Source organism: Myodes glareolus, chromosome 19 (genome assembly GCF_982192425.1).
Source record: "Myodes glareolus chromosome 19, mMyoGla1.1, whole genome shotgun sequence".
In the NCBI taxonomy this organism is placed as follows: domain Eukaryota; kingdom Metazoa; phylum Chordata; class Mammalia; order Rodentia; family Cricetidae; genus Myodes; species Myodes glareolus.
This window is the reverse complement of record NC_142044.1, coordinates 38,470,139-38,496,437: the sequence shown is the minus strand read 5'-3', so window position 1 is coordinate 38,496,437 and position 26,299 is coordinate 38,470,139. Positions and strand designations below refer to the sequence as shown.

Below are 26,299 nucleotides of genomic sequence, written 5' to 3'. Positions count from 1 at the left end.
AGGGAGGAACCATCAGAGTCAAGCCCCAGACAAGTAATAAAAGAGCCAGTCCTCCAACACTAGAGTCACAGGTTCATGCAGAGGTGGGAATAGAACTGGTAGCTTGGTAGCTTTGCCTATAGGAGGCAGTTGCTAGCCTTCCTTAAAGGTGTCAAGATGAGTTTGTATCCCCATCTAAGATACCTTGTTCCTCCCTCACCCAGTCAGGTTTCCTGAGAACAAAGACCAAGGCTATTACTCTATCCTCAGCCTCTTGGTCAAGTTGAGACTTGCCTGACTGGCTCACACCTCTTAGGGCTATAGTCCAGCTGGGCCCATTTGCCTGCTCAGCCCACCCTCTGATGGCCCAGTCCCATTTGTCCTTCCCAGTCTGAGGACCTTGGTGCCTGCGCACAGTTTGAGAGCAGCCGGCAGAACCGCAATGCAGTCCCCAGCTCCAGCTGTGTCTTCCCCACCTTCACACTGCGTAAGCCCTCCTCAGAGACAGACATCGAGAACTGGGCCTCCAAGCACTTCAACAAGCACACCCAGGGTCTCTTCCGGCGAAAGGTGTCCATAGCCAACATGTTGGCCTGGAGCAGCGAATCCATCAAGAAGCCCATGATTGTGACCAGTGACCGGCATGTGAAGAAAGAGGCCTGTGAAATCTTCAAGTTAATCCAAATGTACATGGGTGACAGGCGAGCCAAGGCAGATCCACTGCATGTGGCCCTGGAGATTGCCACCAAAGGCTGGAGCGCACAGGGCCTACGGGATGAGCTGTACATCCAGCTATGCCGGCAAACCACAGAGAACTTCCGCCTGGAGAGCCTGGCCCGTGGCTGGGAGCTCATGGCCATCTGCCTGGCCTTCTTCCCACCTACCCCCAAGTTCCACTCCTACCTGGAGGGCTATATCTACCGGCATATGGACCCCGTTAATGACACCAAAGGTAAGGCCCAGCATGTGGGACCCTCAGCACCCCAGCTTTGCTGCTGCTGAGGTAAGGGCTATGGAGAGGGCTCCTAGCCATGCTGGGTAAAACCGGCCTGTTCCAAGAAGATATACAGTCCCCGGGAAGCCCCCAGACCCATGTTTCCTCTGGCTTGTAGGTCTCCTCAGAGAATCCTATCTGAAACTCTGAGAAGATCCTAGGCAGGCCTGGCAGAAATAAGGATATGTAGCCTTGTATATACTGTGCTCCAAACCTACCATAGTAGGGACAGGTATTGTCAAGGTCCTGTACCCTTACCATACTCTATATTGTTTTCCTGTTGTTAGAGATGTTCAGGGAGGCTCATGCTGTCTTCTGTGTGGGGTCTGGGCCAATAACCTAAGCAAGGAAAAACATGGTGACCAGGATGTGTCACCAAGCTCCAACCCACAAGCCCATCACATATAAGATCATACAAGATCAGCCAGCTAGGCATTATGAGCTGTTGCCCTGCGAGGGCAGAAGGTGGTATACTGTCACAGATCTCTTGCTTGCTTGTGACTGCCAAGGGCCATGGTTCTATCAGCTAGACAATTGGTCTGAGCCCTAGGCTAGCTAGAGTGGGCACAGGGCAGAACATAGGTAGCTACCTGTGTGACCATCTTCCACCTCAACAGTTACAAGTACCCGTGGAGTATAGCCACAGAACTGATGTCTAGATGGACACCACAGGCTGAAACACACACGTGCTTGCAAGCTAGATCATACAGTACTGCGCATTGCTCTTTAGGAGGAAAAGAGTCTGTCTTGGGCTAGAAACTGAGGTCCTGTTCAGGGCCTCTAGGCCTGGCCCCCAGCAGGTATGGGGAAAGCAGTCTTCATAATACTGTGGGGTCAGTGTGTGCACATGAGGACAGGACTGAAGCTGCGTGACTTGAGCAGGTTCCTGGGGAAGGTGTGCAGGGCATAGGTACCATGTTGTACCTCAGCTACTTGAATGAAACTTCAGAATCCATGGAATTTCTACCCCAGAAATGCTCTTTTTGTTATAGGTTCTGGCAGATGCACAGCATGGCATATGGTCTATGTTCCCTTACCTACACTGAGGGCCAAAATCAGGTTCCAAGCAGCTTGGGACTACTATAGGCCTTAGTGGGAACTCAAGAACTCCAATCTTTGGTCCTCTTAAGCCTTTCTGAGCATCGGGGGAATCCTGGAAGATGTTTTGTTGACTTCATAGATCACTTCCTTGTCCTCTTTTAAGGGGCCTTCCAATTTATTTGAGCTATAGATTAAGAAAATGTTCCTCTTCTGCCTAGCACAGTGTGAGGCCCATAGTGTACCACAAGAGTATACTTGAGTGAGTCCATGAGCCAATGAAGACTTGGGAGATGATCCGAGGCTTAGAAATCCCTAGGTCAGCTAGCCAAGAAGACTGTAACTGAGCTATTTCTGTAGGATCTCCTGTGATACTACCCTTCACACAGAAGTGTCTATGGATGCCTCTTTCCCAGTGTGTAATACACATGGTGTCATGGCTAACATAAAAGAAGGAGATGGATTTAACCTGTGAGCTGGGGTTTGACAGCACCCTATTTAAGGCCCATAAAGCCTTACCTCTGGACTCTTGAATGGTAAGCAACCAACATGTGCCTTGCATCCAGGCTGTGGGGCCTGGGCTGCTCTCACTGTCAAAACCTTCATCTCCATCTCGGGATTGCCTCAAGTTTGCCTGTGTGCAACTTTGCCTGGCCTGGAGCCCAGAAGAGACCCCTACATATAAGCTGATCATCCCTTTTCAGCAGGCATGTTTAAGGATATGGTCCTCGCCAGGCACTTATAAAGCCAGCACTCAGGAGGCAGATACAGAATTGAACTTTTTTTGGGTTTTTTGTTTGTATGTTTTCTGGTTTTTTGAGATAGGGTTTCTCTGTGTAGCCCATGCCATCCTGGAACTCACTGTGTAAACCAAGCTGGCCTTGAACTCAGAGATTTGCCTGCTTGTACCTCCCAAGGCTGTGATTAAAGGCATGCAACACCACTGCCAGGTTGCTACTCCATATATATTTTTTAGGTGATTTGTTTATTTTTATTTTATGTGCATTGATGTTTTGCCTATGTGCATATCTACATGATCTATGCTGAATCTCCTAGAATTGGAGTTATAGGCCGTTGTAAGCTGCCATGTGGGTGCTGGGAATTGAACCTAGGTCCTCTGAAGAGCAACCAGCTCTCCTAACTTCTTCTTTAACTTCTTCTTCTTCTGGCTTTGAACTCACAGAGATCCGCCTGCCTCTGCCTCCCAAGTGCTGGGATTAAAGGTGTGTGCCACCACCCCTGTTTTTGTTTTATTTATATATACATTGATGAATGTCGGTGTGAGGGTGTCAGATCTCCAGAACAGGAGTTACAGACAGTTATGAGCTGCCATGTGGGTGCTGGAAATTGAACCTGGGTCCTTTGGAAGAGCGCTCCGTGTTCTTAACTGCTGAGCCATCTCTCCAGCCCCTTACTCCGTATTTTTTAAGACTTTCCAATGTCTAGCTAATGGTGGTGAAAAGCTGTTTATGGTGGCACACACCTGTAATTTCAGCACTTGGAGGCTGAATTAGGAGAAGCATAAATTTAAGCTCAACATGATGACCCTAACATTAGTAAAAGCTACATGGCGAGATACATTCTCAAGAACAACAAAACATGAACAGTGTCTGGAAAGGTGGCTCAGTGGTTAAGAATGTATAGTGCTCTTGCAGGAGTACCCAAGTCCGATTCCCAGCACCCACATTTGGTGACTCTTAACCAACTGTAACTCCAGTTCCAGGGGATCTGATGTTTCTAGCCTCTGGCCTCTGTGGACACTTGCACCCACGTGAACATACAACACACATATGCATGCACACACACATACATTCATGCACAAACATGCTTATTTAAAAAGTCTTTAAAATTAGACCTTGTCTTAGATATTGTTCTGCTGTAAAGAAACACCATGGCCAAGGCTACTCTTGAAAGCATTTCCAGCGCCTTCTCACACTGGTAATGGACTAACCTCTGAACTGTGATTAGTGCAGAAGAGCAGCGTGCTGGAGGATTTCCCACCACTAGCTTGTTACAGATCTGGAGTAATCCAGTCTGGTCTGCGTGTGACCATCACAGAGGTGTAGAAACAGTCCCGCTCAAAAGCAGCTCAGTGAAGAAAGGGAGGCCTTCCTTGAATGGTGCTGTAGCTTTGGTGTCTGTCCTGGAACTTGCTCTGTAGATCAGGCTGACCTCAAACTCACAAAGATCCACCTGTCTCTGCCTCCTGAGTACTGGGATTAAAGGCATGTACCACCACTGCCCGGCTCAGGAACTGGATTTTCAAACACAAAAGAAACTAATCCCAACCTTTACTTGCACTGTATGAAGAATTGGTCATAACTCAAAATGGGTCATAAACCAGACAGTCATGGTGGCGTACTTTTTTTTAATCCCAGCACTCGGGAGGCATAGGGAGATAGATCTCTAGTCCAGCCTGGTCTACAGAGGGAATTCCAGTACAGCCAACACTACATAGAGATATGCTGTCTAAAGAAATTAAAAAAGTGAATTTTGCAGGAAAATGGATAGAGCTAGAAAACATTATTTTGAGTGAGTTAACCCAGACACAGAAAGATAATTATCACATGTTCTCACTCATAGGTGGTTTTTAAAAGAAAACCAGCCACAAACCACAATTCCAGAGAACTTAGACAACAATGAGGACACTAATCTAATCTAATCTACATGGAAAGTAGAAAGTAGAAAAAGACAAGATCTCCTGAGTAAATTGGGAGCATGGGCCCCTTGTGGGAGGATTGAAGGGGGGAGGAGAGCAGAGAAAAATGTAGAACTCAATAAAAATCAATTTTAAAAGGTGGGGGGAAGAAATTAAAGAAGAATCTCTATGAGTTCAAGGCCATCCTAGTGTGAGGGATGTGGAAGATGTCAAAAGTGGCTGGGGTGCTGGCACGTGTCTGTAATCTCAGCACAGAGGGCTTGAGGCCGGTCAGCCCTGAGCTCTACAGCAAGGGATCAAAATTTCAAGACCTAAAAGATTCAAGGGCTGCAGTTATAGCTCAGCGTAGAACCCTTGGCCGGTATTCATAAGGCTGCGGTTCAGTCCCTAACACCCAAAATAAGTAAAAAGGAACTATAGCCATGCCTGGTAGTGTAGTCTTAGATCAGCTACTCAGGATGCCAAGGCAAGATCAAGAGTTCAAGACCAACTGTGCCAATCTAAATAAGATCTCGTCTCAAAAAGTAAAAAAGGCTAGGCAGTGGTAGCACATGCCTTTAAACCCAGCACTTGAAAAGCAGAGGCAGATGAATTTCTGAGTTCAAGGCCAGAGCGAGTTTCAGGACAGCCAGGCCTACACAGAAAAACTCTGTCTCAAAAACAAATTTTAAAACGTCAGAGAGGGCTAGACCTATGACTCAGTGTTAGAGTACCCGCCTAGCATGCACTGAAGTTGTGTGTTCAATCACCAGTATTGACAGTAGAGGCAGTGGGAGGGAGAGATAATGGGAGCCAATCAGGAACATGAGCCAACCGAAAACTTACCAGTGGTAAAGCTCAAACCAAAGTATAAAATAAATATCCTTAGCACATTCTTTCCTTGTGACTAACTTCCAAAGAACACGTGAAGAATAAGGTAATTTCACAGTGCAGAAATCTGACAGGCATGGCTTCAACCAGGTGGCAATCAGTCACCACCATTCGCCCATTCCTGTTGGCTTTGTAGTTAGGTGGGTCTGTGGACCAGACAGCAGCTGAGGAGCCCAGATCCAAACTTTCTGTCAGCAGAGAAGTGTGAGCCAGCTGTATCTTCTCTCCCCTGGCCAGTGCAGTCCCTCCGCCCTCCTACCCACTGTAGGCTCTCTGGTCATGTAGCCCCAGAAAGGGCCCAGCCCCTCACTCTGACCTGTGTGTACACAGAGCTGCCTCACCCCAGAGACACGTGGCCATCAGCTTGATGGGGACAGACCCCAGCGGTTCCAGGGACCTTGCCACCAAGCGTGGAAACCACATGCGCAGTGGTTTCTGGCGTGTGTCCTGTGGTCCTCACAGTTGTGTTTGCTCCCCAGTGAACCAGCACATAAAAGAGCTTCTGGAAAGGAACAGTAAGAAGAAGTCCAAACTGAGAAAGAAAGCCAAGCCTTATGTTGAAGAGCCAGATGGTAGGGCCTCTGCAGCCTGGGTGCTGCCTCTGCACCGCTCTGCTCTCCACCATGGCCGCCTGGCCCTCTCTCTAACCGCTTCTGGGCTGGGGGAGGGACACTAACCTCAGGCTTGGGGCCTCCCAAGCAAGCAAAAACTGGAGGTCTAGGGTGCCAAAATGACCCTAGAGAAATGGTGCATGCCCTGCACCTCTTCTGGCAGTACCCAGGACAATCCACAACTTGCTTCTTGGTGGACTAACCTGTGAAGGCCTGGAGTCAGCCCCCAGGTGAGTGAGTGGGCCTGACGCTGGGGTGAGGCTCACAGGTGGAGCTGGTTGTCTTGGGGCAGGGGAGCCCACCCTAGTATGGTTAGGGGATCTTCCCTCTCCCACGGTGGCCCCAGCAAAGCCTTCCTCAGTCCAGGGTTCCTCTGCCTTCTTCCACCAGCAGCCTTCTTGCTCTTCCCCTGAGCCCTGTCTCAGGACTGTCTGCTGCACTGAACTCCAGGCAAGGCTGTGACCTCGCTATCTAGAGCTCTCAATTCAACACTGCCACTCCTTCACAAGGCCTCAGCTCTGGCCTTCCTGCACCAGCTTTGTATAGAGCTGCTTCCTTCAGGCCGTGGTTCACAGTATTTGAATCCCCTGTCTCCTGCTCTTTGCTCTGCCCGTTGTGTGCCACCCACTGGAACCCAGGGACAAGGCTAGGGAGCTTTCTGTAGATGAGGTCTGTTTCAAACACACTGGGCCAGCAGGAAGCTGCAAAGCATGGTGAGCTTTACAAGCTAGGCTAGGATGACATCTGTAGGACTGGAAATTTCTCCTTGCTCAGGGCCTCCCAGGCTGCCCTAGCTCAGACTGCTCATGGGGACAGTAGTAGAAAGAGACCCTGCTTGCCTAACCACCGGGGGCATGGAGCTGCATGTATACCAACCATCTGTGAGTTGTGGCCACAAGGTAGGGGTCGAGTATCTGTGGAACTTGAAGCAGAACTGGGCAGAGCCCTGGAGCTCAGACTGTCAGGTAGAGAATCCGGGAGCATTTATTCCCAGGACTATGCAGAGTAAGCAGCAGCAGACACAACAAACCTTGGGTACACCCAGCTGTCTTTGAGGCTTACAGCCTACCCAGATGCCTGCTACAATAGTAAAAACCCTGGAATGCCGCTCATCTAGGGCTATGGTAAGCCGTTCGTCACACAAAACTGTTACCTGCATCCTGGTGGAGGTTCTGGCTAAGGAAGGTCCAACAAGGCTTGATTGGGGGCCCAGAGCAGGCCTACAAGTAAAGGTCTCCATGGGGTGGCAATGACACTGTCTGATCCACTCTAGACACTTAGCAAGAGCTGAAATCACTACAGCTTCCTAGACTCCAGGCCACATGTGGCCCCAGCCTCAGGCCTAGGCTACCAGCTACTGCCACAGCAGCAGCAGCTGTCTGCTTACCGCTGGCTACCAGGTTTCCAGCACAGCCATTCTCAGGCCTCCGCCAGACAGGCGTTATCTCCGTCTCTGTCCTACAGAAAACCTGAAGCACAGTTTTTCATACTACTACCACCTGAGAGGTGGTCAAAGTAGGGTTTGTTTTGATCCTGAGTGAGCATCAGATGAAGCAGCACTGGGTGGGCAGAACAGGAGGCAACAGGCTTAAGTCCCTCCCATTGCTCTCAGACCCCATCTGCTGAGCTGAGCCCGGGCAGTGAGAGGCACTTAAGCACTCTCCGTCCTTATAAAACAGGCAGCCTCATAGCAATCATGAAGGGCAGGATGGCCTGAGGAAGAAGCTCTAGTGTTCTCTAGGTCACTGAGGACAAAAACCAAGGTGATCTGCCAGAGTCTGTGGATCACTTGGGACCTGGGGCAGATTGTCCAAAACTTAAATGTCTGAGAGATTTATAATTATTTTGATTAGAAAAGAACCATTTTACATATGTGAATAAAACTTTTGTGATAAAGGTTCTCATGGACCATAATATACTTGTGGGATAAGTATACTTATATACTTATATATAATAAGTATATGTATATATCTTATATATGTGTGTGTTCCATGTCACACACATGTATATAAAGTTGGGGATCTAAGGACCTCTCCAAGACCTCAGATGTCCATAAGAAACTGTCTCCTTTCAAAGTCAAAGGTACTCCCAATCACAGACTTCACAGCTGCGGGTAGTAGAGGCAGAACCTTCCAGGGAAGGGGTGTCCATTTTCCAGAAGCATGCAGCTGGTGTCTGTCCATGACACTTCCTGGCATGTTCTGTCATCTGCCTCCATCCTTATTTGCTGGGACAGGTTGGAGACACTTGACTGAACCAACACTCCAGTGTCACTAGCTCTGCTGCAAGGCATGAGTTCCAGAAAGCTCCCTACCTTGAGAGAGGAGGCCAGGCCTTCAGCCCTGTCGTTATCTTACCCGCTGGTTAGATAGAACGCTGGCACAGAACACTGACATCTTCTGCAAGCTGTCTTTCACTAAGAGCCAAGCTTCGGCCACTCTCTCCCTGACACTCTGCTCCCAACTTCACTCCCTCCCTAAGGAAGCCAGAGCTGCTGAAGAACTGCCTTTGCCCCAGTGCTGACCAAAGGCACCAAATGCTTCATCCAGAAGCCTCTTCCCCTGGGACCAGGGAAAACCAAAGGTCTTGCTAGGGTCACCTAAGGAGGAAAGGAAGTGGGGTTTGAAAGCCTTGGACTCAGGGTGTGCTCTTTGTTCCCCTGTTCTTCCTAGGTGGATATAGGAAGGCTGGCAGAGGGATTTCTCCTACCCTAGCTTCTAGAGATGGGGGGAGTGTCTCTTGCCTCTCCTCTTGGGTCTCTGCTCTAAAGGACTGCCTGTGAGAGAATATGGGCTGCTATGTAGCTCAGGGGTGGGTAAGAAGTTGGCCGCATCCCAGAACCCTTATAGTTGCTTTTCTGAGTCCCCGTGTCCCAAATGTCCACCCCAGGTTGACTGCCACCCTTTCTCTTCCAGGGGTGGCAATAAGCACCTATGCGAAGTACTGTTACCACAAACTTCAGAAGGCAGCCCTGACTGGGGCCAAGAAGGTACAAACACTCCTGGGAGAAGTAGGGTAGGGTAAATGGCTCTCCTGCAGTCCACACGCAGACCTGATGGAAGGGCAGTAAGACTCAGTGGAGCACTGGCTGGCTGCGGAGAGCCCCAGCCTGGATAGGAAGGCTTGCACCTGTGCTTCCCATGGTCTCTTGCCCTTCAAGGGCCCCTGACCATGCCTGGGCCTCCAACTGAGAGCAATGCAAACGGGTACACATACTAGACAAGGCATCAGGTAGCCTTCCCAAGTAAGGTGCTCTACCCACCTGCCCATACCCCGCCTCCTCGAGCCTGGGAATAGCATCCTGGCTGCACTGTCCCTAAGAATTCCAACTGGCATGGTGAAATGCAGCCGACAGGCATTGCCATATGCAAGCCTGTGCTGGAGACCCTCACCCCTCCACCTTTCTGCATATCTGTGGTTTGGAGTGTTGCAAGTGGTTTGATGGGAGACGCCTCTATTGACTTGGGTTAGGGTCTGGGTTGTCTGTGGTTCTTGTTGGGCCAGGACCCAGAGTGAGGAAGAAGAGATGAAAGAAGGAGGCTGAACTGCAACAGGACCTGAGTGCTGAGCTGTTTTTACAGGGCCTGAAGAAGCCTAATGTGGAGGAAATCCGACATGCCAAGAACGCAGTGTTCAGCCCATCTATGTTTGGCAGTGCACTGCAGGAGGTGATGAGCATGCAGAAAGAGCGCTATCCTGACAGGCAGCTGCCCTGGGTACAGACACGGCTCTCCGAGGAGGTGCTGGCACTCAACGGTGACCAGACGGAGGGTATCTTCAGGTGCCTTACCAACCCCAGATTGTGGGTGGGGAAAGGGAGCACAGGTGTGTGTTCACTATATATTTCTAATATCAGGGACCATAAAGCCTAGAGGCCATTTAGCCAAAAGGGACAAGACAGTGTCCCATCCAGAGGAGGCAAGTTGACTGTTACCCCCCAAAATAGCAGCATGGCCAACAGAGACAGCCAACAGGTCCATCAAGAACAGCAAGGACATCACCTATGACAAGAGCCTTAGAGACGACTTGCAGCTGGCCAGGCAGCTCACCATCACCAGTTCATCATCCTGTGTGAACAGGGATGTGCGAGACCGTGCAGTATCAACCAGTGTAATGACTTGCCTGTCAGGATCAAGGATGCCCAAGTCCCCAGAAGATAAGTAGAGAAGCCAGGGGCTGCAAGTTTCTGCTTTAGTGGCCTGCAGAGGGAGACAGCTACACAGAGAAGCCATCAGAGTCCATGAAGGAAGAATGGCCCCAGGAGAATCCCACACCACTGACCCAAATGCATGGAGCAGGATACCCCCTAAAGAGCAACAAGGTCCTAAGTCACCCCACCCTACATGAGAGAATCGGGTTGGTGGGACCTTGAAGCTTTCTGCCACTCTAAACTCCAGCACTTGGGCGAGATGATTTCCTCTAGTCTGAGTCTTGGCTATACTCTCTAGGGTCCCTGGTGACATTGATGAGGTGAATGCCCTGAAGTTGCAGGTGGATCAGTGGAAGGTACCTACAGGCCTGGAGGACCCCCACGTCCCTGGTGAGCCCCAGACATACTTAACAGCTGGGTAGGTGTTGGCCCTGTCCAATCATCCACCCCAGGATCACACTATGGCCCTGTCCCTCTGTCCTTCTGTGGCTACATCTCACCATCCTCTTTCACCCCCTGGAACCTATTTCTTAGTGAAGTGGTGTCTCCCCATCACTTCTAGACATCCTCCCACCCACTGAACCTATCAGTGTTCTTGGTCTACCCAGGGTTCTGCCCCTCCAGAGCAGCCCAGCCCATAGTTCCTGGGGCATTTTTAGACAGCTCCTTGTGAGCACAACCCTTCTGAGAAATTCTATTTGATAGTCATTGTGGACACACACCTATACCACAAAGATTGATCTCAGGTTCTCCAGCAGCTAGCGTCTCTGGGATCTGGGCTCAGTCTCAACAGCCTGCTCCATACCCTCGCACATAGTGCACACACCCTATGTCTCTGGATGTGGCCTCTGGTGGATGCTTGACTTAGGGGCCCCCAGACCAACACCATCTAAGTCACTCCCACCCTCAGCATCGCTGCTGAAGCTGTGGTATCGGGAGCTGGAGGAGCCCTTGATTCCTCACGAATTCTACGAACAATGCATTGCGCACTACGAGAGCCCGGAGGCTGCAGTGGCCGTGGTGCATGCGTTACCGCGCATCAACCGTATGGTGCTGTGCTACCTCATTCGCTTCCTCCAGGTACGTTTGCTCTGCACCTAATGCCACGCCAATGCCCACCTTTCACCCTACCCAACCCACCTTCCCCACCAACCCCTTAATAGCCACGCCCACCCTCCACTCCGCTCTCCTCTCCCTACTCTGCTCCCCCCCCACTTAGGTGTTCGTGCAGCCAGCCAACGTAGCCATAACCAAAATGGACGTCAGCAACCTGGCCATGGTGATGGCACCCAACTGCCTGCGCTGTCAGTCTGATGACCCACGCGTCATCTTCGAGAACACGCGAAAGGAGATGTCCTTTCTGAGAGTGCTCATTCAGCATCTAGATACCAGCTTCATGGAAGGCGTGCTATAGCACGCGGGCTATGGACACCGGCCAGGGTGACACCCAGGGAGGTGGGAGGGAAGACCCCAGCGGCGAGGCAGCATGCCAAAGCCCCGCCAGACGCCCGCCCTGCCCCGCCCCCAGACCCTCCTGGGCAAAGCAGCCCGCCATATCTCGCGGCCAGTTCCTGTGGGCTCCGGCTCGCCCCGCGCCCCGCCGACCGCAGGCCAGCCACGAGAAGTGCCTTCTGTTTGCCGGAGCCGAGCGACACTGCCCTCCTGGTCGGCCGAAGCACATGCCGCGTTGCTCAGGGCAACACGACCTCGTCCCCCTCTCCAGGGCAGTCTGCCACCAAGGCACTCGCCTTGATCCCTCCTACCCTAGTCTAGGGGCCTCTAGCTGGGGCCTGAAGGAGACTTAGAGGCACTCTAGAGTGCTGTGCTAGCCACCACTAGGACACGGTCCTGTCGTCCCAATGCCTTTGGTCCTGATGGCCCAAGGTCTGTGCAAGGGGAGACCCCACACCAAAGCCCTGTGGAGTGGGGCCAGGGCTAGGTAGGCGTTCTTGGGGCGGGTGGGGGGAGGGCGAGAGGTTTTTTATTTGTTTGTTTGTTTTGGGAGGGTTGTTTTTGTTGTGAGTCCAGAATCTAACCCGCACCCAGCCTACTTGTGTATAAAGATATAAATAGAACGACAGATGTCAGAACTAAGTTTGCTAAGGACATAGTTTTAACCAGATGCTATTTATCTCTTGAACTGCCATTGCCGTCCTCGCGCTGAGCAAGTTAGCACCACCTTTTGACCTCGCGGCCTCTGACCAAACTACTACACCCGGGCGGCGTGCGGATGGGACCTGGACTCGTCCGCTTTTTCCATTCTGGAATCTGACTTCCAACAGTTGTCAAACTTCATTTCTCCCGTTTATATATATATATATATTTTTAGAGTTGTTTTTATTTATTAAAAACAAAAGTCCCGCCCTGCCGAGGCCTGCAGCCCTCTAGGGCGGGTCCTGGATCTCTCCGGCGGCCCGGCTGCAGGCGCTCCCTCCGACGTGTGGACAGAGGCGACAGCGCTCCGTGTGAATAAAGTTCAAATGCACACTCTGGTTGCTTGTGCCTCGGGTTACTTCGGGTGCGGTGAAGGGTGGGGGGCGGGAGGCCACACAGCGTGCCTCCTTCCGGGGGCGGGGCGTCTGCCGAGCACGTGCTGCCGGCGGAACCCCAAGCACCAGGCGCAGCGCCCGGTGTGTGACCTGTTTCCGGTGTGGAAGGATGTGGCCGCCTTGCAGGTCACTGCGTAACTTGGCTCTAGCCTTGGCGAGATCGCAGGGAGCTCGGACCTGCAGTGGGGACGAACGTGTCTCCTACACACAGGGTCAAAGCCCGGAGCCCAGAACCCGCGAGTATTTCTACTACGTGGATCACCAGGGCCAGGTGTGCCTGGAGCATGCCAGGGAGGAGTCCTAAGGGAGCTGCCTCGGGCGGGGAAGAGTTCTAGAGCCGAAACCTAGGGATAGGTGCTACGTGTGGTGTTAGACCTGACTTTCAAAGCCCAGGCTGGGAGCCGGGAAGCCCAGAGGCTGCCTCCTCCACGGCTTCGCCATCCTGCCCCACCCTCAGCCTGCAAGAACCAATCCCAGAGCTGAAGGCTCGCGACTGCTGGAGCCCAGCAGCAGGCAAGCCTGCTTTAGAAGGGGGGCTAGGGGGCCGCCGCACGGGAAACCTGTATGTGGGCGTGAACGAAGTCTGCGGGGCCCTGACACATGCCCCCTCGAACACGGTACACAGAAAAAGCAAGAATAGCGACACAACACTGGGCTTGGGGCTTTCTGTTCGGGATTTACTGTCCACTGTCTGTCCCTTCTGTCCGCAGCTTTTCCTGGATGACTCCAAAATGAAGAACTTTATCACCTGCTACAAAGGTATTGCTTGCTGCGCAGCTCCCGCAAGCCTCTCTCCCTCCGCCCTGCCAGGTCTCCAGCTCCCCGACTCCGCGGGCAGCCCCCAGCCCCAAGGGAACCGGCAGTCTCACGCCAGTGCCTGTGTGCCCCAGGAAGGAGAGCCTGTCTGGGGAGCTACGGCACCAGCGAGAACAGTCGCGACTTTTTCTTCCCACAGACCTGCAGTTCCTGGTTACTTTCTTCTCCCGTCTGAGACCGAACCACAGCGGGCGCTATGAGGCTTCCTTCCCCTTCCTCTCTCTCTGCGGCAGAGAGCGTAACTTCCTGCGCTGTGAAGACCGGCCCGTGGTCTTCACGCACCTGCTGGCCCCCGATAGCGAGTCCCCTCGCCTCTCCTACTGCGGCGGCGGCGAGGCCCTGGCCATCCCCTTTGAGCCGGCTCGCTTGCTACCCCTGGCGGCCAACGGGCGCCTGTACCACCCGGCACCGGAGCGCGCAGGCGGCGTCGGCCTAGTGCGCTCGGCCCTGGCCTTCGAGCTCAGCGCCTGCTTCGAGTACGGACCTGAATCACCCACGGTCCCCTCTCACGTGCACTGGCAAGGTCGCCGCATCGCCCTAACTATGGATCTGGCCCCGCTGCTGCTCGCCGCCCCGCCGCCCTGAGCCTCCAGCCGGGGCTGGGTGGGGAGGTTTAGGGCAAACACTGGGCTTTGTAGTACTCGCAGGTTACCCTTCGGTCCCAGACTTCCAGGTCGACCCAAATGTCCCCAGTCACCTGCACGCCTGTGACTGAGTGCGCGTGCGCGCAGAGGTGCGCCTTGGGCCTCGTTAGGTTGGCGCTGTCCAAGGTTCTGGTGCGGTCCGGCTATTCTCGGTCTCTACAGCGGTCCCCTCTCCGCCACCTCTAACCCTTACAACTGGTCTTGCATCCCACGGATTGGCCTGCTCTGGTCACGTCAGGCTGGGCGGCAGGCGCAAGGCGCGCGTGGGCCGGTGCGCGTGCGCGCCCACCCCCACCCCCCGCTGCTTCTCCAGTCTAGCAGCCGCAAGCACCGCGGGGAGTCGCTCGCCACTGGAGCAGGTGAGGGGGGGGGGTTCCTGGCCCAAGGTCACCAGGCTTGGGGGCGGGATCGGGATCCTTTAGGTTCTGACTGCTACCAAGTAAAGGTCAGGCTCTCTGGCAGCGGGGATGGGGGGGGGGGTGGAAACCACGCCCTCTGTGAGCAGGCTTGGACCCACTGGAGCGGGAGGGCTAGGTTAGGGGAGGTAGTGCTGGTTTAAAGCGCCTCTGATCTCAAGGGCTGCCAGGACCTCAGCTGGGGCTTCGCACTGCGCCCGCCCGAGGGAGGGACACTCCACCCACCTTCTTCCCGCCTAGATGAGCCCTCAGCAGACTGACACCCCACTCCTGCATAGGATTAGGGGTTTGTGTCCTGATAAAAGGATTTCTGGGCTTATCTAGTAAGGGGCCCTCATTCCTGTCGTGGCTGATGCACATCTGGGAGTCCGCATGAGCAGCAGCTCTGATCCCTAGTGCACAGATCAAGGCTTTGCTACTGAAGGCTGGACAGATGCGCAAGGCCTGGAGCCAGGGACCAACCAGTCATTCGTGCTCCAGGAAATTAAACCCAGAAGCCTAGCAAACGTCCCAGCTTCTTGGGCTCCGCATGTCCTGAGATATCTAGGAACTGCCTTTGCCTGCGCCAAAGCTATTCCATTAAAACTCTACTGCTCTCCTGCCTCATCTCTGTTGACTTTAAATGACCAAGTGACTTACGATTGGTGCAAAATTGAAACAAACACCAAGGCCACTTAGTACAGTTCAACTTGACGCGCAGCAAGGAGACCTAGAGAATAAGCAGGTGCGAAAACGGTAGACTGTACCAAATGAGGAAAACAGTGCACCTGTGCTCCTGTCCTCCTTAACTTTAGAAAAGCGGGCTTCTCTGCCTTGGCACTACCGTTAAAACTGAGCATTGTGCCCAGAACCCTACCCTAGTCCTTCTGTGCCTAGGTCACAGATACATTTTGTAAACTACTATAGAATGCCCTTCCCGACAGTTTCGGAGGTCACTGCTAGATACCCAGTCGGTACGATAGGAGTATAACTCACTAGTATGTTGTGTGCTTAAGTCTGTGCTTAGTGTGCAGGAGATACCGAGATCAGTTCCCAGAAGGAAGAGGGAAAGGGGGGAAGCAGTTGGTAGCCTAAGGCTTCCTCCCACATCCCAGCTAGGACACACTAATACTCCAAAGATAGAGGCCCCCTGGGACCAGCTTGGGATGGGGCATAGGCTCTGGGCCTCTGAACTGATTCTCCTGTTTGGCTTATCCCTCAGTTCTCTAGAGAATTATCTGAGAAAGCTAGGTGTGATAATGCACACCTGTTCATTTGCCTCTTGGGAGCATGAGCAATAGTATCTCAAGTTCAAGTATAACATAGGCTATATAGCAAGACTCTGACTCAAAAAAAAATTAGTAGTGCCAGGTGGTGGTGGTGCATGCCTTTGATCTCAGCACCATTCAGGAGACAGAGGCAAGCAGATCTCTGTGAGTTCAATGCCAGTCTTGGCCACAGAGCGAGTTCCAGGACAGTCCTGTTACACAGAGAAACCCTGACTCCAAGGGAAAAAAAAAATTACAAGTAACAGCCAGGTGTAGTTGGTCAGCTCTTTAATCCCAGTACTTGAGAGGCGGAGGTAGATGGATCTCTATGAGTTCAAGGCCAGCCTGGTTTACATAGAGAGTTCCAAGACAGTCAGGGCCATATATAGAGAAAGACCCTGTGTCTCAAGGGGGGGGGTGGTGGTTAAGAGCACTGGCTGCTCTTCCAGAAGACCCAGATTTGATTCCTAGCACATATATGCTCAGAACCATCCTAACTCCAGTTCCAGGGGATCTGATGCCCATTAGACTTGAGGGCACCAGGCATGCATGAGATGCACACACATACTTGCAGGTAAAACACTCATACATGTAAAGTAAGTAAATTTAAATGAAAAAATTTTTGAAAAAGAAAAAAATTAGAAGTAAGCTGGGCCTAGTGACACAGGCCTTTAGAGTCAGCACTCTGGGTTTGGAGGCCATTGTGGTCCACATGATGAATTCCAGGCCAACCAGAGAAACACACTAGACCCTATTTATTTAAAAGGAAATAAGCCGTATGAGTTACCTGAGGAAAAATCCTAAGTCTTAAACTGTCCACCCACCTCCATCCCTACAACAGGAGGGTCACAGGCTGCACCAAGCATCACCAATCATGACAAATGAACCGTAAGGTGGAGCCTTTGCTCTTGTGATGGGGCACAAAAGTTTCTGCTCAGTGCCGAACTGTATGCTGGTGCCAGCAGCCACTGAGTGAGACCAAGGGGGCATGTCTGCTCAGAGCCTGCCCTTTTTGGTCGAGGCTTGGGTAGTTAGACCCTCGACTTGGCCTAAGCAATTCCAGCCCATCATCTGGGTGAAGAAGAACCCGCGTGGTGCCAGTGCCGAGCAGGACAGTGCAGGCACAGGAGGAACGCTAGTGCGAGGCAGAGACCTTCAAGGAAGGAGTCTCGGTTTGTTCTGTTTTCCTTTTAAAAAGCATTGTTTGCATGCATGGGTCAGAAGTGGAGGACCCTCAAGCCCATGGAGGTCAAAAAAGATCTTGGCAGAGTCAATTCTCGTCTTCCACCAGGCTGGCCAGGCACGTGCCTTCACTTGTGTAGCCATCTTGCCTGCCCTCTATACAAGTTTTACCAAGAGAAGAAGTTAGGCTTTTTTTTTTAAAACAGTGTCTCACTATGGAGCCTTGATCCACCTAGAACTGTGTAAACCAGTCTGGCCTCAACTCAGAGAGATCCGCCTTCCTCTGCCTCCTGAGTGCTGTTTGTAACTTTTCAAAAGTTACACAAGGATTGTATGTAGACTTCCATCCATGTTAATTGGTTGTTTCTTACTTTTGTATTTTGAGACGAAGTCTCACCGCAGTTCAGCCAGACTGGCCTGGAACATATTGCTTAGACCTAACCTTGAATTCACTGCAATCCTGCTGCTTCAGCCTCCCCAGTGTTGCGATTAAGAGCATGACCCACCATAATGCCTGGCATTACATTCCTGCTCATGCGCGGGCTGAATAATGTTAGCACTGGCCTGCCTACCTGTTTCAGGAGGCGCATCCCATCAGGGTCCAGGCCTTGGGGAAGCCACAGCTTCCTGGTGGAGCTCTTCGGAAATGAACCCAGGGGCTCCCCCGGTGCTGCTTCTGCTGGGACTCCTGTTGCTGCCGCTGCTGCCCGGATTCCCGCCCCGAGCCACTGGCTGTCCCGCCGCCTGCCGCTGCTACAGCGCCACTGTGGAGTGCGGCGCCCTACGGTTGCGTGTCGTCCCACCGGGAATCCCCCCAGGGACGCAGGTGGGCACTATGTGGGACTGGAGGGTCTTGGATTGGAGTAGTGGGTTATAAGTGCCCAGCGCAATGGAAAAGATTGTGTGAGCCTCAGAGGTGAGGTGGAAGGTCACTAGGGTGCTGAGGTAGGCAAGTGGGATGGGACACGCCACGGGAGTGGGACTTGCCCCACAGTGAAGTAATCCTCTCGTCCCCACAACCTTTCAGACGCTGTTTCTGCAAGACAACAGCATTGCGCATCTGGAGCAAGGCGCCCTGGCGCCTCTCGCTGCCCTGCGCCACCTCTACCTGCACAACAATACCCTGCGGGCGCTGGAGTCGGGTGCCTTCCGCGCACAGCCGCGCTTGCTTGAACTGGCGCTCACCGGCAACCGGCTTCGGGGATTGCGAGGCGGTGCATTTGTGGGCTTGGTCCAGCTACGCGTGCTTTACCTGGCTGGAAACCAGCTGGCGAAGCTGCTGGATTTCACCTTCTTGCACCTGCCGGTGAGCGAGAACTGCCCTAAGTGCGGGATCTTGCAGTGATGTCAATAAACGCACTACTGGTGGGAGTGGTTGGGGGAGAGAAGTCAATATTGTCGAGCTTCCCAGGGCCCTTTTGCCTGACGATCTGCTGTCCCTACTTCAGCGACTGCAGGAGCTGCATCTTCAAGAAAACAGCATTGAGTTACTGGAGGACCAGGCCCTGGCTGGGCTTTCCTCCTTGGCCCTGCTGGACCTCAGCAGGAACCAACTGGGCACCATCAGCAGAGAGGCCCTGCAGCCTCTGAGCAGCCTACAAGTCCTGCGCCTCACAGGTAACACTTCCTTTGGCAAGGGTCTCTTCTAGCACCAGTTGGGAGAAGCAGGCTCAGGTATACAGGAGGTTCCTATTGTCAGCTATGGTAGGAACAGAGAACACTCCACGCTGTGGCCACATCAGCCCGGGGAGTTCTCTTAATTTTTTACAGAGCCTGACTCAGGCAGAACCAGGTTCTTAACTTCACTGCAGAAAAGAATTCAGAATAAGCCAAGATGTAACTGAGTTGGAGTTTATTAAAGGGGACATTAGCATCTGGTTTTGACGGCTTTGGAAATTACATCTCAAAGGATGGTTAAAGAGCCTAAGTGAGTTGGGTATGGTGGCGCTCGCCTTTAGTCCCAGCACCCGGGAAACAGAGGCAGGAGGATCTCTGAGTTCGAGGCTACCCTGCTATACAAATCGAGTTCCAGGACAGGCAGGGCTACACAGAGAAACCCCATCTGGAAAGCAAACAATCAAAACTTAAGTGAGATCAAAGGGTGGTTCCTCTGCATTGGATGGGTTACAGTTGATAGAGCAAACTCCTAGGAAGCAAGGGTTGCAAGCGAAGATGGCCTTACTGTAAACAAAGGTTTAGTCCTGTGATTCCCTCAGAAATTACCTACAAAAGGAGTAAGGTCATTCTTGAAGATCATGTATATGCTTAGGCTTTAAGTATGGCTCACTGCCATTTTAACATTCTTCTATATTTAAAAGGAATATTGTTAGGTTGCAATCTTCAACCCAAGGTTAATCTTACCTGGTGAGAAGCTCAGCCAGATCCTATGGAGACTTGCCTCCCTTTCTGGGTCCCTGTAATTCTCCCTTTCTGTCTCGCTTCACTATGGCAACCCTTGAGCACTCCTCTGCAGGGTCACACCAGAGCCCTCAGCCTTGGTAAGGGACCACCAGGGAGAGCTGGTAGAGTAACAGCTCATGCACCCGAGTAAGGAGGACAAGTACCAGTTCCACAGAGTAACTTAACAGAGCTGAGGCCATAGCAGCTTCTCATCAGAGCTGGCAGGCAGAAACTGGAGAGTGCCTTTGACAACAGGGTCTCAGTGATGCTGGAATATGCAAGGACCTGGAGGCTTGCAATGGGACATCAGAGAAGCAGATGCTCTTTCGGGAACTGGGGTCACACACACTCCTAGGAACTTGGACTGAGGGAAGAGGTGGGACTCCTCTTCCCAGACCAAGGGTCTGGGACTCCATAGGTATCTGTAAGAGGTGGGAAAGGGCCCCTGTCTGCATCAGCAGAACTATCTATCTACCTAGACTGTGTTCCACCCTACACAGAGAACCCGTGGCGATGTGACTGTGCCCTTCACTGGCTGGGCTCTTGGATCAAAGAGGGGGGCCGCCGGCTGCTGAGCTCCAGAGACAAGAAGATCACATGTGCAGAGCCCCCACGCCTGGCGCTTCAGAGTCTACTAGAAGTATCTGGTGGCAGCCTTATCTGCATTCCTCCCTCTGTGAACGTGGAGCCCCCGGAGCTCACTGCTAACCTGGGGGAGGACCTGCAGGTAGCCTGCCAGGCATCGGGATACCCACAGCCCCTGGTGGTCTGGAGAAAGGTGCCCCAGCCTCGTGATGGCAAACCTCAAGCCCAAGCCCAGCTGGAAGGTGGGACATCAGGCCTGGGTGGGCATGCGACCCGTGACACCGGCAGCGGCATGCTCTTCCTCACCAACATCACACTGGCTCATGCCGGCAAGTACGAATGTGAGGCCGCCAATGCTGGCGGCAAAGCGCGTGTGCCCTTCCATCTCCTGGTCAACGCGTCCCGGCAGCAGTCACAGCAGCCACCCGCCCCGCAGGCCCCGGCTACACGCCCTGTGGGACACGAGCCCCGGCACGAGGCGGGTAGCATGGCCTTCCGCGCCCTGGGCCTAGCAACGCAGACAGCCATCGCGGCAGCCATCGCGCTGCTGGCGCTCACTGCGCTCTTGTTGGCTGCCATGATTTGCCGACGCCGACGCCGGCGGAAAAAGGTGCCTGCACCGCCGGGCGAAGGCACACTGTTCGTCAACGACTATTCAGACGGGCCTTGCACCTTTGCGCAGCTCGAGGAACTCCGTGATGAACGCGGGCACGAGATGTTCGTCATCGACCGTTCCAAACCCCTGTTCGCTGAGGTACCGCCAGAGGAGGCGCCGGAACAAAACCCTCCTGAAGGGCTCATGTCTGGGCTACGCCTCCCTCCACGTGTCGCCTATGAGATCCATTGCTAAGTCCGTCGCGCGTGTCAATGACGTAGGCACCGGGGATTGGCCGGTGCAGCCCGCACCTGCTCATTAGTAAAGTTGAAGCCGGACAACAGCAGTGTGTGTTGGAGCCTTTAGGTCGGGAGTCGCGCTACAGCCCTGTGTTGGGGTAGTCAGGTCGGGAATCATGGGTCTGTGAGTGTCAGGGGCCGTGGATAAGGTGTCCCCAGCTGCCAGCTCTGGCGGCTCACCCTGGCTCTGGCCAGTAGGAATAGTGGGAACAGTGCACCACAGAAGGGAAATGGGGCAGTAGCTTGGATAACAGTTGGCACCTTGTCATGATGAGGCAGCATCAGAAACATGGGGAAGACTTTCCCATCCAATTAAGACACACACACACACACACACACCAAAAAAACAAACAAAAACATGAATTCAAGTTCCAGATACTGCACATTTGTACCTTGCTCACATCCTACAGAGCCAGGTAATAGGGTGCCTCAGATGCCAGGCAGGATGCACAGCATAAGGCCTCAGACTGCATGGGTACTCCCAAGACTACCTGAAGCCGACCATCCTAACATCCACCCCAGTGCACTGCATTCCTAAGGGCACGGGATGTGCCCAGGGACTGCTTTCTGCAGAGGGGGCACCCCAGGAGCAGTAAGGTGCCGCCATTCCGAGTAGGGGAGTGCCGTCCTGAGATAGCAACAGTCAGCCAGATACTGGGAGCAGATACTGCAAAACATGGAGACTGGAGGTACACCCCGTGGACTAGGAAATCCTCTGTGGCAGGCCTCCAGCAGAGTCTCACAGGGCTTGACCTGCCCCTCATCAAGACCCTAGCAATCAGAGGCTGAAATAGTCTGCAGCCAGGCGCCCGTAGATGTCAGTGGTCCAGAGTACATGGGCACGGCCAGAAGCTAACAGCAGCTGGTGCAACTCAGCTTCTACACGGGCAAACTTCTCCTCATTGATGGAAGCTTCCAGAAGGACAGAGGCAGGTGGTGGCCAAGGAAGGCCTTCATAGCAATCCACAGGGAAGGGATGCACCACAGTGCGTAGCTCAGCCTGTACCACAGAGTCACGGAGCAGCTCTTTAAGTCCAGCTATAGACAAAGGGTTGCCATAGAGACCAAGGTAGCGGAGACTGGCACATCGAGTCAGGGTGGGCAGTGTGGCCAACAGCTGGGCATCAGCAAGCTGACACTCAGTCAGCTCGAGATGCAGCAGTGTGGCTGCGGCGGCCTGCAGCAGACCCTGGAAGGGGATCAACTGGTTGCCCGACAAGTCGTTGCCACTGAGATCCAGCTTTTTGAGATGGGCAGCATGAGAGCTCTGAGCCAAGAAGCGCAGGTCCTCGGGCAGCAGTGCACAGAAGGCCAGCTCTAGGCTCTCCAGGGGGCTCTGCAGGGTGCTGCAGGGACAAAGGGTTACAGAAGGGTCATGGGTGGGGAGGCCAAGGAGTCCTCATACAGAGAGGGGACAGAGCAATGGTGGGGACCACTCACCTGAGCAGCTGATCCAGCCGGCCTGAAAGGAGAGAGGAGCCCATGCTGAGCTCCCGAAGGCAGATAAAGCGGCCCATCTGCGCCAGAAAGTAGCGAAAGTTGTCCTCACCATCCACAGAAGGCTGCCTCGAGTCCCCATGCACATAGTGCAGCCTCAGGCTGGCTAGGTGCTGAAAGCGGGCCACGTGTGGGATAATGACAGACAGGCCACGCAAGCCCAGGTTATTGAAGCGTAGGTCTATCCGGCGCAGACAGCCTGCATCTAGAAGCTGCAGCAGTGCTACAGTGTTGCGCATGGGCAGATCCTCAGCCCGGAGGTCCCGGCAGCAGAGCCGCAGGGGGCTGTCCACACTACTTTGGAGTGCCTCACGAAGGAATGTGTAGGAAGCCCGGTTCACCCGAAGGTCTACACGAACTTCCACGGGGGCCGGGGACAGCCCCGGCTCAGCAGTCCCGCCCTGCTGCTGGGCAATGCACGTTCTGGCGACAGCGGCTGTGCAGTCCCACATGCTCATGGTTCCAGGATCCTGTTCCACGCCATCATCCAGAAGACCAGTCATATCTAGTACCCGCAAAGCATGTTTCCTGGGATCAAGAATGGCCAGAGGCAGGGAATGAGGGGGCAAGGCCTACCCTCCTCCCAGCCGCCTTGTACCAAAGCAGCAAATACGGCTATTCCCATCCTACTCTCTTTCTCACCTCAGGACCACCCTGGTGCCAACTCAGTGTACTCTTCTCTGTACTCCTAGCCTGTGGGCCCCTCAGACAAATGCATACCTGCAAAGGGGCTGCGTTCCAGTCTCTTTTCCTGGAGTGTGAAGTCGGGCAGTCAACCCCAAGATCACAGCCTGCATGCTTTCTGTGCTGAGCCGCTCCTGCAGTAGGGTGCGGCTGCAGTGGGCACACTCTTGCAGCAGCTGCTGGAAACTCAGTAGTGGGAAGGGCCATGTGTGCACCAGTTCACGCAGCACAACCGTCTTCTTGTCCATGAAGGCCACCTTGAACAGCAGGGGGAAGAGCTCTCGGGGCAGCAGGGGCAGGGCTTGGCAGGCAGCTGGCTGGCGCTGAAGCACCTGCCGTGTGCTGAGGAACACAAGCGTGTGCATGGCGCTGGGCTGGGCAGATAGCCACCTGCAGGAGAGGGATCTTAATTAGGGAAGAGAAACCCCGGGGCAAACCTCTCCAAATTATCTGTGGTACAAATGTCCACCATGCTATCTGACATGGAGTTGGCACTTCGTGGAAGGAGGTGCAAAAAGGAAATGCTTCTTTGTCTGGCTTGAGACAGAGTCTCACTTCATAGCCTAGGCTTGTCTTGGACTTGTGACAATCCTCCTGCCTCTTCTGGGATTACAAGCATGTGCCATCCTACCTGGCAGGGGTAATTTCTAGTAAGTTCCTACTAGGGGAAATCGAGTCATCAAGCAGAACATAAACAACAGAGCACTGTCACTAACCTGCGTGTTCACGTGTGGCCTTCTGGAAACAGCTGCTGCTCTGCGGGACCCAGCATCGACACTTTAGGTCTCTCAAGTCACAAATGTGACTCAGGAATCCTTCCTCAAAAGTGAAATAAGGGCACTGGAGAGATGGCTCAGTCGTTAAGAGCACTGGCTGCTCTTCCAGAGTTCAATTCCCAGCACCCACATGGCAGCTCGCAACTGTCTGTAACTCCAGTTCCTGGGGATCCAACACCCTCACACAGACATACATGCAAACAAAACACCAAGGCACATTAAAAAAAGTTGGGAGGTGGTGGTGCACGCCTTTAATCCCAGCATTTGGGAGGCAGAGACGGGTGGACCTCTGGGAGTTCGAGGTCAGCCTGGTCTACAGAGAGAGTTCCAGGACAGGCTCCAAAGCTACAGAAAAATATTGCTTTGAAAAAAACACAATAAATAAACATAAATAAACAAATCAGGGCTAGCCATGGAGTTAGTTGTACACTTTCAATTTCAGCACCAGGGAAACAAGACACATGCAGACCTTGTTGAGTTCAAGGTCCACCTAATCTATTTATCCATATACAATAGCATCCTATCGTCAAAAATAAAAGGAAGAGAGGGACTGGGGGATAACTTTGTATAGTGCTTGCCAAACAAAAGAGAGGATCAAACTTCAGATCCTAGAACCTGTGTAAAAACAGCCAGAATTGGAGTCAGCAGAAAACAGAACGATCCCTGGAGATCACTGGCTGGCTGGCCCAATGCTTGAGTTTTAACAGGTTTGGGTGTTTGTTCATTTGTTTGTAAGATTGGGGGTAGAGAAATGGCTCAGGGGTTAAGAGTGTTTACTGATCTTGCAAAAGACCCAGGTTTGGTTTCCAGAACCCACATGGTGTGTCACGGCCACCTGAAACTCCAGTTCCAAGGGACCTGATGGGGATGCCCTCCCCTGGTCTCACAGGACTCCTTATGCACGCGGTGCACGCACATACACTCCACTCAGACATAGACACAGACATACGAAACTAAGGGAAAGTAAGTATTTTTAAAGTAAAATAAACCCAGGGCCTCTCTTCCCAACAATACAACAGGCGTGCCCCTGGATTTAAGGAAATCTAAGCACAGCTTCTAAGTGCCAGGATTAGTTTTCCAAAAAGGATCCTGAGTACAGATGCTGTGCAGTCCATGAGATTAAGGCCATTAAGTGTGAACTCCAGAGATAACGGTTTTCTTTTCCTTTTTTTTTAAATAAAATTTATTTCAATTCTCACATTTCTTTTTTTTGGGGGGGGGGGTTCGAGACAAGGTTTCTCTGTAGCTTTGGTGCCTGTCCTGGAACTAGCTCTTGTAGACCAGGCTGGCCTCGAATTCACAGAGATCCACCTGCCTCTGCTTCCCGAGTGCCGGGATTAAAGGAGTGCGCCACCACCACAGGGCTCGAGGTAACGGTTTTCTAGAGTATAACCAAGCACAGAAATCCCTGAGGAAAAGTAACTCTCACCCTCTGTGGTCCTTGCCTCCTATTTGGGAATCCCAACTTCACTGAGCAATCATTGCACAGAGAGACCACCAAGTCTTAAATTCACGGAATTCTGAAAGATCTAGTCAGAGGCCGTCCATCAAAGCATTCCATGCAAAAGACCCCTGAGGTTGAAGGATTCCTGATACACACAGTCACCTTACCCTCAGAACCACATTACAGCCTTCACCCTGTAACCGATTGGAAAACTAAGACCTACGCTTGCCCAGAGTTACAGCACGGGACAAGGGGTAGGGAGCAGAAAAGCTGCAGAACCCCGGGGCTTGCTTACTTCTCACACCTTGAACAAGTCCTTAAGAGACAGGTCCCTGGGAAACCCCGGACGACTATCCTCGATCTGGCTGTACCTTACGGTAATCTCGCGAGGACTGCCTCGCTGACAGGTCAAGCCGATCAAGCACCTGTCGTGAGAGGAAAGCAGTCGGCCTGGCCTACAAGCAAAGATTGCTTCTGGGGGCATAACGCCGGACACAGGAGACAGCGGTCTCTGCGGTGAGACACGCAGATGTGTACGCCCGAATCCTTCACGAATCAAGCCCGGAACCTCAACTAACCCGGACGAGCATGTCCCTGAAGGTCCAGAACATCCTCACCCGTCCCTAGGTCGCCCTGCGCTTGCGGGGCTCACCCGGGTCCATCCCCGCACAGCGGCACCTCCCGAGAATCCGCTGCAGCCGGGGCTTTCAAACGCCAGCCCCCGTCGGCCCGGTCGTCCAAGTACCGTGACCCTTACAGCTGCCGTCTCTTCGCCGGGCTCGGATCCCAGTCCAGCGGCCCCAATTCATCCACCCATCCGCCCCCACCACCAAGGCCCCTCCGCTAGCCTTGCCCAGCGCCGCG

General features: G+C 53.1%; 4 protein-coding genes across 13 annotated transcripts in view; 3 read left to right on the top strand and 1 right to left on the bottom strand.

Moving 5' to 3' along the window:
* Positions 1–12,793, top strand: part of Arhgap39 (Rho GTPase activating protein 39) — a 95,088-nt gene extending 82,295 nt beyond the window's left edge. For 5 of the 7 annotated variants that reach the window (XM_085679143.2, XM_048454588.3, XM_085679144.2 and 2 more), the window contains 7 exons: positions 370–931; positions 6,020–6,112; positions 9,067–9,140; positions 9,733–9,932; positions 10,600–10,691; positions 11,212–11,381; positions 11,521–12,793. In XM_085679143.2, coding sequence (XP_085535269.1) covers positions 370–931; positions 6,020–6,112; positions 9,067–9,140; positions 9,733–9,932; positions 10,600–10,691; positions 11,212–11,381; positions 11,521–11,715 — 1,386 coding nt within the window. In that variant the 3' untranslated portion in view covers positions 11,716–12,793. Of the gene's footprint in view, positions 1–369; positions 932–6,019; positions 6,113–6,314; positions 6,382–9,066; positions 9,141–9,732; positions 9,933–10,599; positions 10,692–11,211; positions 11,382–11,520 lie in introns of those variants that run through there. The other 2 variants (XM_085679145.2, XM_085679146.2) reach the window with 2 other exon arrangements.
* A 120-nt stretch (positions 12,794–12,913) lies between these two features.
* On the top strand, positions 12,914–15,332 carry C19H8orf82 (chromosome 19 C8orf82 homolog). Its single transcript, XM_048454623.3, has 3 exons — positions 12,914–13,121; positions 13,561–13,609; positions 13,806–15,332. Exons 1-3 carry the CDS (start codon positions 12,960–12,962, stop codon positions 14,249–14,251), a joined length of 657 nt encoding a protein of 218 aa, XP_048310580.1. The 5' UTR covers positions 12,914–12,959; the 3' UTR covers positions 14,252–15,332.
* On the top strand, positions 14,560–21,081 carry Lrrc24 (leucine rich repeat containing 24). Its single transcript, XM_048454607.3, has 5 exons — positions 14,560–14,669; positions 17,737–17,981; positions 18,183–18,461; positions 18,604–18,772; positions 20,056–21,081. Exons 2-5 carry the CDS (start codon positions 17,802–17,804, stop codon positions 20,988–20,990), a joined length of 1,563 nt encoding a protein of 520 aa, XP_048310564.1. The 5' UTR covers positions 14,560–14,669; positions 17,737–17,801; the 3' UTR covers positions 20,991–21,081.
* A 316-nt stretch (positions 21,082–21,397) lies between these two features.
* Lrrc14 (leucine rich repeat containing 14) lies at positions 21,398–26,243 on the bottom strand. Of its 4 annotated transcripts, none has more exons than XM_085679167.2 (5): positions 25,731–26,242; positions 23,932–24,034; positions 23,252–23,605; positions 22,475–23,059; positions 21,398–22,380 (listed from the first exon to the last, which is right to left on the bottom strand). In XM_085679167.2, the coding sequence occupies exons 3-5, from the start codon at positions 23,578–23,580 to the stop codon at positions 21,813–21,815; spliced, it is 1,482 nt and encodes a 493-aa protein (XP_085535293.2). In that variant the 5' UTR covers positions 23,581–23,605; positions 23,932–24,034; positions 25,731–26,242; the 3' UTR covers positions 21,398–21,812. The 4 variants fall into 4 exon arrangements, with proteins under 4 accessions (XP_085535293.2, XP_085535292.2, XP_048310568.3 ...); XM_085679166.2 differs by having other exon boundaries at positions 23,932–24,352; positions 26,088–26,241; XM_048454611.3 differs by lacking the exon at positions 23,932–24,034 and having other exon boundaries at positions 26,014–26,243.
* Between the last annotated feature and the right edge of the window lie 56 nt (positions 26,244–26,299).

What these genes read in the sequence shown, in the direction of transcription:
- C19H8orf82 (XM_048454623.3), top strand. Translation starts at nt 12,960, where the DNA reads ATGTGGCCGCCTTGCAGGTCACTGCGTAACTTGGCTCTAGCCTTGGCG. An exon ending in ACGTGGATCACCAGGGCCAG is followed by an intron (nt 13,122 to 13,560) that starts GTGTGCCTGGAG and finishes TTCTGTCCGCAG; the next exon opens with CTTTTCCTGGATGACTCCAA. An exon ending in CTTTATCACCTGCTACAAAG is followed by an intron (nt 13,610 to 13,805) that starts GTATTGCTTGCT and finishes TTCTTCCCACAG; the next exon opens with ACCTGCAGTTCCTGGTTACT.
- Lrrc24 (XM_048454607.3), top strand. Translation starts at nt 17,802, where the DNA reads ATGAACCCAGGGGCTCCCCCGGTGCTGCTTCTGCTGGGACTCCTGTTG. An exon ending in GAATCCCCCCAGGGACGCAG is followed by an intron (nt 17,982 to 18,182) that starts GTGGGCACTATG and finishes ACAACCTTTCAG; the next exon opens with ACGCTGTTTCTGCAAGACAA. An exon ending in ACAAGTCCTGCGCCTCACAG is followed by an intron (nt 18,773 to 20,055) that starts GTAACACTTCCT and finishes CACCCTACACAG; the next exon opens with AGAACCCGTGGCGATGTGAC.
- Lrrc14 (XM_048454611.3), bottom strand. Translation starts at nt 23,580, where the DNA reads ATGCACACGCTTGTGTTCCTCAGCACACGGCAGGTGCTTCAGCGCCAG. An exon ending in GGAACGCAGCCCCTTTGCAG is followed by an intron (nt 23,060 to 23,251) that starts GTATGCATTTGT and finishes TCTTGATCCCAG; the next exon opens with GAAACATGCTTTGCGGGTAC. An exon ending in CGGCTGGATCAGCTGCTCAG is followed by an intron (nt 22,381 to 22,474) that starts GTGAGTGGTCCC and finishes TTGTCCCTGCAG; the next exon opens with CACCCTGCAGAGCCCCCTGG.